Here is a 12,893-nt window from a genome sequence, read left to right as displayed (position 1 = left end):
TGCTCATCAATGATACAATCTTGATTGTATCATTTTATCAAATCTATATTGTAGAAAGGGAAACTGCATTAATATACTTTAAACAGATACTTTAGTTATTCCCTCATATTACATAGAAGTGGAAAGATTGTACGATTGTGTCATTAAAGGAATACTATCGATACCCAAGTGTTCTAAAATGACAGTGTGCAAATAATGTCTAAGCAGCTGTGTAAACATTTTCATACTTTTTATGTTAAATATCAGAGGCAAAAGCAGTAATTTATTGAGGGTAGGATTTAGCTATATTGGGACAAATCAATTGCAGAAGGGGTGTCTGCTTCAATGCACAGCCAGAGTTGCATATCAGACAACAGAAAGCAAATATCAAACATATCAAACTATGAAAGCAAAAACAGTATGAAAAAGCTGTGACAATTAGTTACATTTCCTCTGCTCTCTTCAGACACTTCAGTCAGAAACACAGGACACAGGATCTGCAGCTGTTGGGAGCTCTCTTTCTGTCACACACAGAGCTACACATAGAGGTAACTGATCAAGTGTGAGGGAAATTTCCCCTCTCCTCATGGCTCAGTCAGCCGTCAGTTTTGGCGTCAGTAAAGTTTGAATGTATTTTGATAACAGTAAACAAAGAAGTTGCTACTAAAATGTATACACCAGTACTTAGCAGCACTTCCCAAACATTTCCTGTGTCAATTGAAAAAAATATGTGAATCGATAGTATTCCTTTAATGGGCACCAGAGCCATTTCCATATGTTTTGATAATTTCTCTTTTAAATAACGATTCGATTGAAATGTACATTGGAACAAATAGAATGAGTCACTGTCAATTACCAGTCTATTTGGTAAAATGATAGATATAACTGGAACACAAACATTTTTATCCCCACGTGCATTAGCAGCATTAGACTGACTACTTCAAGTATGCTATGATTATAATATCAAATATATACACACAAAAAAACAACAACAAAAACAATTACCTCTTCAGAGGATGAACCAGTAGTTGACAAGCTAAGATGAGATTCACTGCATTCAAATACATCTTCATCTTGTGTTTCGAGCATGCTTGAGTGAGTCATGAAAGAGGTTTCAGGATTTCTGTCAAAGCTTTCATCCATTTGTGGCTCATCTACAGTTTGTGGTTGTAAATTTTCTGAAGAAGTGGCTGAGCCTAAGCCGGGAACTTCAGGGCTACTGTGTCCCTCAGGTTGTGACAATTCAAGTGTTGCTTGTGATGATTTTTGTTGAATTTCATCCACACAGGAAGCATTACTTAAAGATAATGTATCACCATCCAATGTTTGCTGAAACTTAGATTCGGTTTCACTAAATTCTTCTTCTGCTCTGATGTGAGAAGAAATCTCCTGAGCAGGCAGATTATGCATTGTATGATGACTGTCCCACTTTTTAGGAAGAGGAGATTGTGGAGGCTTGCATGGAAAAGCTAATGCATTCTCATTTTCAATGACAAGAGGCTGCTTGATAAAGGAGTTCTGTAGTCTAGGAGTTCGTGGAGTAGACTGGGAATTCTGATCCTCTGAGGTGGATGACCTAGAGGAGCCTCTCCATTTTCTGGCTGCTTCTGCCACATTACTAAAAAACTTCAAGACTCCACCAAAGTTTTTGGATTTTCCTCCATTGCTAGTGTCAGGGATTCTTGTCAGACTCACCTCATCCTCTAATTTTTCTTCAGTTTCTGTAGAGGACACATTGTCAGTTGTATTGTCTGTATTTTGGAATGTAGCACCCTGGAATTTCTCAAATCCCTTTGTCCCATCTTTTGTGGCTGTTAATGAAATATTTTTGAGATAGCTCCACATATAGGAACTCCTGCCCCTGCGATGTTCTGGCCCCATTTTCAGTCCTCGTCTTTGGATTTCTCCTTCTGCAATAGTTGAGCTCTTAGTGCTGACAAGTCCACGTCTATGATTACTACCTATATTTTCATTGTCCATCAATTCAGAATTTCCATTAATTCCACTACCCATGTCTCTTAACCATTTGCTTTCACTGGAAATACATTCAGAAATGCTAATGTTTAACTCTACGTCTTCAAAAGACGTGTCCAGGTCATCAATGTAACCAGCATAGGAATGTCTATATGGTCTTTGCCCATCAGCATATTTACGTGTTCTAAATAAAGCACTTGGAATGGTAAGCTCTATGTCTTCTGTTTGCTGACTTTGAACCTTCGTTTTAGAATTTCTTAGAACAGAATTCTTGGAGAAAGTTGATGACCTTAGTCTTTTAAAAGATCTTACTTTGTCCATAAAAGACAGCTTAGGCTTTGGTTCATTGATTTCACTTGTGAGTATCATAGACTGCGGTCTTTTACTACGGCTAGAATTGGCTCTCCTTCTATTAACAAAACTCCATATACGAGTTCCTTTTGCTCTCTTCTCATATCTGTGTGGAATATCTTCCCCTTGAAGCTGAGTGGAAACCCCACTAACTTCACAGGGGTCAAGCTCACAGATTGCCATAGTGTCCGTAGTGTTCTCCTTGGGACTGGCTTGAAAACTTTTGTTCATGTAGCCATTGAGGATCACATCAGGATGTTTGTTTATATCACCATTTCTTACTTCCATAGCTTGCTCTCCTGCCTTCACCACATCTCTTCACAGCCAGGTGTACAGGCTGCAGCAGACAGCTGAAAAAAAGGAAAAATATGTGAAGTTTGCAAGAGTCATTAAGTAACAAAATTAGTGTGACATGAATCTATTCTGTTCTAATATAACACAAAATAAAGTTTATTCATCTTTAGGTCTCAAGATCTAACCAAGCAGATGTAAAGGATACATTTATCATTTTCAATTTAGAAAAAGACAAGCATTTAATGTTAAAATTAAAATAAAGAAGAAGCAGCAAGGAAAAGATCCCTGAAGAGTATCAAACTGTATTAAGTAGTACAATTGTAGTGAATGTCAGTGCTTCAATTACCGTATTTTTCAGAATATAAGACGCACTTTTTCTTCACCAAAACTGGGGGGGGGAAAGTGGGTGCGTCTTATATTCAAAAGGTACGGTTTTGGGTCCCGGAATATACTCACCTGATCCTGCCACTGCGCTCCTGTCCTCCATCTGCGGTAATCCGAGGCTGCCCGATCATCCAGATCCATGTCTTCTGTATCATGAGGCTTCCCACTGATTAAGGATGCAGCTCTTTGGCGTCCCATCCGCCGCACTCCTCATCGCTGCAGTCTCGGTATATAGACTGCAGCCTTCCGGTGTACGCATTCCTCTGCCCGATACTCTTCCTAGTTACCGCGTCATAGGCACTTCCTGGTTACAGTGCCTCTTCTGTGTTATCCGCAGTGCACGTGCGCCTGACGTCACGTGCGCTGTAGCCAGGAAGTGCCCATGACGTGGTAACTAGGATGAGTATCGGGCAGAGGAATGCGTGCACCGGAAGGCTGCAGTCTATATACCGAGACTGCAGCGATGAGGAGTGCGGCGGATGGGACGCCAAAGAGCTGCATCCTTAATGAGTGGGAAGCCTCATGATACAGAAGACATGGATCTGGATGATCGGGCAGCCTCGGATTACCGCAGATGGAGGACAGGAGCGCGGCGGCAGGATCAGGTGAGATACAGCAGAGGTTAGTTAGTTAGTGAAGTGTAGTGTAGTTGGTGGGGGGGCAGAAGGGGTTAGTTAGTGAAGTGTAGTGTAGTTGGTGGGGCAGCATTGGTTAGTTAGTGAAGTGTAGTGTAGTTGGTGGGGGCAGCAGAGGTTAGTTAGTGAAGTGTAGTGTAGTTTAGTTGGTGTGGGACAGAAGGGGTTAGTTAGTGAAGTGTAGTGTAGTTGGTGGGGGCAGCATAGGTTAGTTAGTGAAGTGTAGTGTAGTTGGTGGGGACAGCAGAGGTTAGTTAGTGAAGTGTAGTGAGGTGTAGTGTAGTTGGTGGGGGGGCAGAAGGGGTTAGTTAGTGAAGTGTAGTGTAGTTGGTGGGGACAGCAGAGGTTAGTCAGTAAGGTGTAGTGTAGTTGGTGGGGGGCAGAAGGGGTTAGTTAGTGAAGTGTAGTGTAGTTGGTGGGGACAGCAGAGGTTAGTCTGTAAGGTGTAGTGAGGTGTAGTGTAGTTGGTGGGGGGCAGAAGGGATTAGTTAGTGAAGTGTAGTGTAGCTGGCAAGTGTAGTCTAGATAGAGACATTTTAGAGGGGAGTAGGTTGGTAAGAAGCCCCTGCACCAAAGATGCATCTAGGTTTAGTTAATTTTTTTCCCTGATTTTTGCCCTCTAAAACTAGGTGCGTCTTATTTGTCAGAGCGTCTTATATTCCGAAAAATACGGTAATTTCTGATAACCCATCTTAAGCCTTGCTGTAATCAAGTAGAGTAAGAAGGTGCACCAAAATTACTACATGATCGATTTTCAGATGGGGGTGATGAATCGCTTTCCGAATCTGGTATTCATCAGCCTTTGCTTCTGATTGGCTGTGCCTGTGACAATTCTTTAAGGCATTATCAGGTGGGAGGAAGAAAGAAGAAATTCCACACTCACAGAGGCATTTCCTGAACTCTGGTGAGATCATGCAAATAAGATTTGGGGTAAAATGTAGGGCTAACTCATAGACTTGTGCGGGTGTCCATCCTCGTCAATAAATGCCAGGATCAAAAACACCCCACACTGAGATGAATGGCAGCATTCATCTTAGTGCCTTTACGGTCGATTGTTGTTAACATTTTGGAGACGCTACATGTAGCATCCTGCAGCATTTGCATTCGTCAATTTCATGTCACCCATGGGGCTCAAAACACGACAGAACGATAGGAACTGGTGCTAAACTTTTTTTGCTCAGTAGCAGAAATGCATTTAGCATCGACTAAATGCGCTGCCCACAGAAGCCCCTGTGAACCAGCCCTTAAGGTGCCAACAAATGCGCTGCCCACAGAAGCCCCTGTAAACCAGCCCTTAAGGTGCCAACATTTTTTCCTCAGATTCCTTTGGCAGTGAGAAAAGTGCACAGAAAAGTCTCAGAAACAGGCCACAGATTTTAAAATTGGAACCTGATCAATCATGTTTTATGCATGTAATGTAGAGTCTGGATCACCTTTAAGATATCCCCATACCAGAAATACAATGGAAATATAGCATCCACTTACTAGGCAGACATACCCTATATAGTATATACCATACACTGTAGTACAGGTATACTGCTAGTGTGTTCAGCTGTTTATGCACTATGTCAACACATTCCTCTGCTATTTAACATATTTCCAGGTTCTTGTATACTCCTTGTGACCTAATCACTACACAGAAACTGCCCTCGTCAAAGTGACCAATGGCTCACCAACTGCCAATTCCAAAGGCTGCTGTTCCATACATATTGTGATTGATCTCTTTTTAGCTGTGTGCACACAGCAGACCATTACCAAGTCAATTACCTCTCCCCACTTTGCATCTGCTGGACTACTATACAACAACACCCAAATCTGTGTCTTTTCCCGATCTAACTACGTAAATGCCTTGCTTTCCCCAACTGCTAATGTCTTAACCAACATACACACACTGAGGCTACTTACACACCAGGACGTTGCGTTTAGGGGACGTTATAGGGCACATAACGTGCCCCTAACGCAACGCCTGGTGGTGTTGGAGCAGGACGCTACCAAGAGCCGCGTTACAAGCAGCTCTTGGTGCGCCTGCTCTGTCAGAGGCACTGCGGAGACCACGTGAGCGGAGCTCTCCGCATCACGTGGTCCCGCCAGCCAATCCGCGGCCGCTCCAGAATGTAAACACTGCAAGTGCAGTGAATAATAAGTAGCCATGTGCCTGGCTACGTAGCGGCCTCTCCCCGCCTCCTCTCCGCCCATAAAATGAAAAAAAAAAACTACTGAGCATGTGCAAACAGTCTAACGCGGCATAGCCGAGTGTAAAGTACTGCATACAGTACGCTATGTAGACGTGCTGCATTACAATGTAACGCAACGTGGGCACTGTGAACAGCCTATTGATTTTTCATTGCTGTGCATTGGGATGGGTTACAGGCTGCTCTAACGTGCGCCTGTGACGTCCCACTGTGAAAGCAGCCTCAACAAAAGTCTTTTAAAGAGACACTGAAGCGGAAAAAAATGATTAAATAATGAATTGGTTGTATTCTAATATTTTTATTTTCAGTTATATAGTTTTTTTTATAACGTTGCATCATTCTCTAATATTTGCAGTTTAGACACTACTCAGCATTCTAAATGGGTTCAAAAGTTCACTAGCCTGCTCTGGAAAATGTTCCCTGCAGAAGAAAAAAAGATACATTGTCTTTTAAAGCTTATTATCTCAAGTGTCTGGCAGAGTTCTCTGCGAGTAGAGCTCAATGGCTAATTTGCATAGATAACAACTAGAGTTTCTTAGCTCTTCCTTTACTAGAAACAATATTAGAGTTGTGTCTCTGCTGCTAATGTTTTTATCTTAGCTGTACGACACATAAAAAATCATTAGATCATAATTTTTTTTTCCGCTTCAGTGTCTCTTTAAATGCACGATTATCAAACAACTTGAAGAAGTTGGACAACTTTTGTCAACTGCTGGATTGACTTGAGCTGCGTCTTATCAGTCGTTGGTCACCTCTTATCAGTGATAAGTCGTTTGCACTTCTTCTACTTGACAAAAGTTGTCCAACTTCTTCAAGCTGTTTGATAATCGTGCATTTAAAAGATTTTTGTTGATTCAAAGATACTCACAAACATGGGTTGCAATCCTGCAACCACCTTATAGACGTGCGGAAAAAACACCGTTCCCGCTCGGTACCCCGGACTATTCTGGAATCGGGTGGTCGCTCCCCTCCTTAGATACTCTTTACTGATGGAACTGGTCCACCGTAGCGGAGGTCGTCACCTCTAAGGGTGTGGGATTACTGGAACAGGGTTGTGAGGAGGCGCCCAAATTGTATGAGGTCTAGTGACTAATAAATTTTGTATATAAAACAACAAACAAAAAAAGAGGTTTCTTACCTCTATAGAAGACTCACAAGAAAGAATTGTCAGGGAGTATAACCATTCTTTTAATAAAGTCACAAGACCTCATACACTTTGGGCGCCTCCTCACAACCCTGTTCCCCTGAGGGACAGTTAGTGACAAGACAATATACTCTGTACAGTGCTGCGTAATATGTTGGCGCTATGTAAATAAATAAATGTCCAGTCTCCATTGCATTCACACACATTATAATGCATTACCGGTATACCACGTACGTTATGCAACTGACCACTGTGAACCTAGCCTTAAAGGTGGCCAAACACACCATAACATTTTTTACATTTCTTTTCAATTCAATAATTACAACCATTTTTTTCTGATTGATTGTAACATTTCAAAAATCTGCCCAATGTATCACAAATGTGTTAGATTTTTCCCCAATTCTACTCTACACTCTACACCAGTGTTTCTCAAACCTGTCCTCGTGACTCCCCAACGGTGCATGTTTTGCAGGCCACCTCACCTATGCACAGCTGGGGTAATTAGTGTCTCAGCTAGGTGGATTCCATGTAGCTGAGACAATAATTACCCCACCTGTGCATAGGTGAGGCTGCCTGCAAAACATGCCCCATTGGGGAGTCTTGAGGACAGGTTTGAGAAACACTGCTCTACACCATTCAATTTTCATAAAAATTGATAAGAAAATTCTGCCACTTCTGATCTACTTTTAATGAAAAAAGGGATATCTGATCAGATTTCTTTAACAAATAAAAAAAAACTTCATTTTTCTGTACAACCAATCGCTTATATCTAATTGCAGTAACATTGAATCCTTTTATTGTATCATGTGTGGCCTTCTTTATGCTATGAGGAACAAATAAGTATGTTGGGGATTAGATTGTGAGCTCATCTAAAGGACAGTTATTGGCAAGACTATATACTTTATAATCTGCTGTGGAAGGTGCCAGTGCTATATAAAAAATAATTGTAATAAAAATAATTATGTAAAAAGTATTAAAAATGAAAATATATTGTTTTGCTTTTGTGTTTCTTTGTGCTGCATTTACAGCTTCTGCTCATAATGATTGTAAAACAAGTCACATGAGTGAGCATAGTACACACCACTCATACCCGGGCCTTACTACCCAACTTATTTTTGCTGCACTCCAGAAAAAAAAATTGCAGAGCTTGCCAACCACACCAGCAGGTGAAAATCTAAAGAAATACCACATTTGTGTATGAATTTTACTATTTCCCTGGTTAAAAATAATTTTAATATTTTGTACTGAGTTTGGGACCACACTTTTAAATGTCGATATGCGCATTTGTTTTGGAAGTCTGACTTTTCTATGCCCCATAAAATTTCAAACCATGTGCGATTACCATAGACTGATGGCAAGTGCTGAAGGTCTTTGGTGGATGAAGTGCGTGTTAAAATGTGCACAAAAATTGGCAAAATTTTTGGCCTTCAGCAAGTCGATAAAAACAATTGGTTATACAAAAAATATATTAAAGGGAACCTAAACTGAGAGGGATATGGATGCTTCCTTTTAAACAATACCAGTGTAAGGAATCGCTCCTCTTGGCTGCAGTATGGTCTGAGGCAGCAACAGATGTAGAGTCAGCTGACACTCAGGCGGGGGTTTATGTAAATAATATAAAATATTATATAAACTTCCTGTCAGGAAGTTTGCTGGTCAGTACTGGGTGGGTCAGCTGTCCTGTTGTGGTCATCTGTGTTAGCAGCTGATCTCGCTGTCAGCTGATTGATGCCTGCGTGTGATTGGCTGTTGTGTGCATGTGGCCGGCCACTGATTGGTTGCATGTAGTATTTTAACCTGCTGAGTGCTTCTAGCTCTTTTTTTGCTGGTTGCTGGCTACTCTGTTTACCTGTTCTTGTTATTGGATTATCTGGATTTCAACCTCTGCTTGTTCATTTGATTTCCCTTGTCTGCTGCCTGCACCGACCAATTGCCTGGCTTACCGTTGCAACTGTTTGCTGCCTGCCCTGATCTCGGCCTGTCTGACTATGCATCTGTATTGACATTCTGCACCTTGATTACCTCAGCTCTATAGGTCTCAGGTGAATATTACAAGTAAACTGTATTGCATCCATTGCTGCCTTGGTGTCTTGCTATCTGGCCAGGTTATACCTGTATATGTGACATCTACCTGCAGGGGTTTAGTTTGTTGTTAGGAAGGAGCTTTGCACAGGTGTTAAGCCTCATCTACACGATACAATTTTCCATCAGATAGACAGATCTAATAGATAGATCCAATAAGAAATTGCATTGTGTGTAGACATCCCAATTGTTTCAGATCAATTTTGCAATAGATTTTGCTTTGATAAGTACCCAAAATCTATTGCAAAATCTAATGCAATCCGATTGGACCGTTGGAAATTATCTAATAGATCCGTCTAATAGATCCAGATCTGACGGAAAATTGTACTGTGTAGATGAGGCTTTAAGGCTAGAATAGATGCCAGTCATATGGGCATACGATCTGACCTATAGCTAGTACCTGGCAAGCCTGACAACCAGTTGCCTGGCAGTCCTGCAAATCTCTTTAGCTGCAGAAGAGGCTGAATCACAGACCTGAAACAAGCATGCAGCTAATCCAGTCTGACTTCAGTCAGAGCACCTGATCTGCATGCTTGTTCAGGGGCTGTGGCTGAAAGTATTAGAGACACAAGATAAGCAGGAGAGTCAGTCAACTGGTATTATTTTAAAAGGAAAAATCAATATCATTCTCAGTTTAGGGTCCCTTTAAAGGTTTTTTTTACTATTTGAATGAGAAATCTGATTGAAAGTCCGATTTTCATCCATATAAGTTTATCGGGAGAGGATGATTTTTCTGATCAGTTTTTATGAAAATTGATTGATGTAGGATAGATTGTAAATTTCTTGATTTATAGACCCAAGCTATTTTTGCAGGGTTTTCAATATATATATGTTTTGTGATACATTGGTCAGACATATTGAATGTCATAGTCAATCAGAAAAATTGATTGAAATTCTTATATTAAAAATAAATATAGAAAATGGTATCATGGCCACCTTTAGTGTAATACATAAGTATAACAAATCACCATATGTCCCCTTTAGCTGGAAATAAACAGAACTGCAGAGACATGTCCAGGAATTGTTAACGTTATCTCTACTATTTGTACACTTTGAAAACCTAATGCCATTGATCAGTAATACAAAATAATAAATGGACTGCATGACGTACACATGAAACAACTGGAGGCTGCCTGGAGTTGTAATCATCTTTCCCCCATGGGAGCTGGATTGCTGGGCTATCTGATGCAGTACTATGGAGGCATGCTTCACAGTACATTTCTAGACTTGTAAAAGAATGGGAAACAACACAGACAGGAATTTACAGGTATGATTAACTCTCACATTACCCAGAGACAAAGGCAACCGAGGCAGCTATGCATAAGCTGTGTGCTTATTCTTCTATGCTATATTTTTTATCTATAAGGTATTGCCAGGTTTGAGACTTGTACAGTATATGTTTTATTCTTCCCCGCAATGGATTACAGTACGTTGCATAAACCATTCACTTAGCGCTGCATAAAACTAAGAAACGTATAAAGGTACATTTAATTATAAGATGCAAATAACAACTGAAATCTGACAGCAACCAATTAGAAATCAAATGACTAAAATGTAATTATATTTAACTGCTAAATATTTACATTCAATTTCTTTCCTTCCATATTTGTTTACCTATCATTTACTGACCACAACTGTTCCTAATCTCTTAATAAATATTTCATTAGTCATTAGGGAAGGACAGAATCTCAAACATTTATAAAAAATACTATTTTCTCTGTTTTTCAGTTTACTGAGTAAAACCACTCTTTCACAAGTCTTAATGACCACACCTACATGTAAAAATGGGAGAAAACTTGTCATGTCCCAAGGTTTTCAAAAGCCTTGTACCCATGAGGCAATATTTTCAGTGATGTTACCCGACGTCGTGCAACATCATTTAACATAATCATGTTAAACGATCGCGCGTCGTTAAGCGACAGACACGGCAGATCGTTATGATCCCTGATGACCCGGCGCAAAGTACCACAATCGTTTACTTCCCGTTCCCGCCCGTGGTGTAGTCTCGTGACATCACGAGCAGAAAGAGGCAATGCTTAATGACCGTCATCAAGGGGATGTCACTGGACCCGTCGGGTGGTGAGTACATAGCTTGAGGCCAACACAAGGATGTTGTTTGAAAAGAGGTAAGTACAACCTCTCTGTTTTTGTTGTCGTTTGTGCTCCATTTGAGTAAATCACTCTCAAGAAAGATACAGCAAGAAGCAAAACCTTTTTGGTACTACTGTGTGAGTTCAGTTGGAAACCCTGACAAGCTTTTTTTTATCTCTCACATTACTCCACATTACCATTTTCTACAGTCTAAACAACTAGGTTTTAGTGTAAGCCTGGAGGTACATAGGATAGGAAATAGGGACACTGCACACAATCAAAAGCTAAATTAAGCCTAGTACACACCTTCAATTTTTAGTGTTTTTCGAACTCCATATGCCCAGTGATATAAAGTGTTCATAGATGGGTGTTTACTTTTGCTGTGCACATGTGGTTTGGAACTCGCACCTGCACAATTCTGAATTGCTCTCACTGCCGCATGTGAGAACTTCCAGCAAAGTATTCGATGGAGGAATCCAGTCAAATACTTAAAGGACCTGGGAAAGGGAATGGGAGGGGCAACGAGCAGCATCAAGAGACTCAGAAAGGTAATGTACCCCACCATGATCTTAATTTACGGTAATTGTTTTTTCCACAATTCAGTGGTACTTTAAACAAATAAAGAAATAACTGAGAAGCTGTGTTCCTGTAAATTCAGATGCCCATAGTCTAGTCTTTTATCTTCTTAAGATCAGGAACCCTGCGGATATGCAATAAAAGTAGATATCGGAAAATACTTTTTCACACCAGTATGGCAAGTATGCAAAGTCAGAAATGCCCGATCACTATCACTTCTAAAAACTGAGACTTGATCCCTAGGACATCACAACAGTTCTGGGCACAAGCATTATACAGACATGTCACTCAGGTGTGCTGTTTCTTTAGAGAGGGGAGAAAGGACGACAGCATGGCATATGATGGAGCAGTTTTGGGAAGTTGGCGTAGGAAAGGGGAAAAATGCTATGCCTGTTGTTTAACCCATTCGAGTTCCGTCGTTTTCACTTGAGAAATGTTCACCTCCCATTCATTAGCCTATAACTTTATCACTACTTATCACAATGAACTGATCTATATCTTGTTTTTTCCGCCACCAATTAGGCTTTCTTTGGGGGGTACATTTTGCTAAGAGCCACTTTACTGTAAATGCATTTTAACAGGAAGAATAAGAAAAAAAAACGGAAACATTCATTATTTCTCAGTTTTCAGCCATTATAGTTTTAAAATAATACATGCCTCCATAATTAAAACTCACGTATTGTATTTGCCCATATGTCCCGGTTATTATTAACAATATTTTATTAGGAAATAAAGGTGCATTTTTTCCGTTTTGCATCTATCACTATTTACAAGTTTAAAATAAAAAAAATATAGAAATATTTCATCTTTACATTGATATTTAAAAAGTTTAGACCCTTAGGTATATATTTACATGTTTTTTTTTTTTTTATTGTAATGGTTTTTTTTTTTATATTAAAGAGGAACTGTAACATAAAAATATCCCCTGGGGGGTACTCACCTCGGGTGGGGGAAGCCTCCGGATCCTAATGAGGCTTCCCACGCCGTCCTCCATCCGTCAGGGGTCTCGCTGCAGCCCTCCGTGGAGTCCGGGCAGCGGTGACGTCATTATTTACCTTCCTGGCTCCTGCGCAGGCGCTCTGACGGCTGTCGGCTCCGAACTACACGGAAATACCCGATCGCCGTCGGGTCCGCTCTACTGCGCAGGCGCAAGTTTCCTGCGCCTGCGCAGTAGAGCGGACCCGAATGAGA

General features: G+C 40.7%; 1 protein-coding gene across 4 annotated transcripts in view; it reads right to left on the bottom strand.

Annotated features, from left to right (window-relative positions):
* Positions 1-12,893, bottom strand: part of ARHGEF9 (Cdc42 guanine nucleotide exchange factor 9) — a 662,656-nt gene that overhangs the window by 555,073 nt on the left and 94,690 nt on the right. For 3 of the 4 annotated variants that reach the window (XM_068247541.1, XM_068247542.1, XM_068247540.1), the window contains exon 2: positions 985-2,654. The exons of the other annotated variant lie outside the window; for it this stretch is intronic. In XM_068247541.1, coding sequence (XP_068103642.1) covers positions 985-2,592 — 1,608 coding nt within the window. In that variant the 5' untranslated portion in view covers positions 2,593-2,654. The remainder of the gene's footprint in view (positions 1-984; positions 2,655-12,893) is intronic. 4 annotated transcript variants of the gene reach the window in all.

Source organism: Hyperolius riggenbachi, chromosome 8 (genome assembly GCF_040937935.1).
Source record: "Hyperolius riggenbachi isolate aHypRig1 chromosome 8, aHypRig1.pri, whole genome shotgun sequence".
Classification (NCBI taxonomy): Eukaryota; Metazoa; Chordata; class Amphibia; order Anura; family Hyperoliidae; genus Hyperolius; species Hyperolius riggenbachi.
The sequence above is the reverse complement of the archived record's forward strand: the minus strand, read 5'-3'. Positions and strand labels throughout refer to the sequence as shown.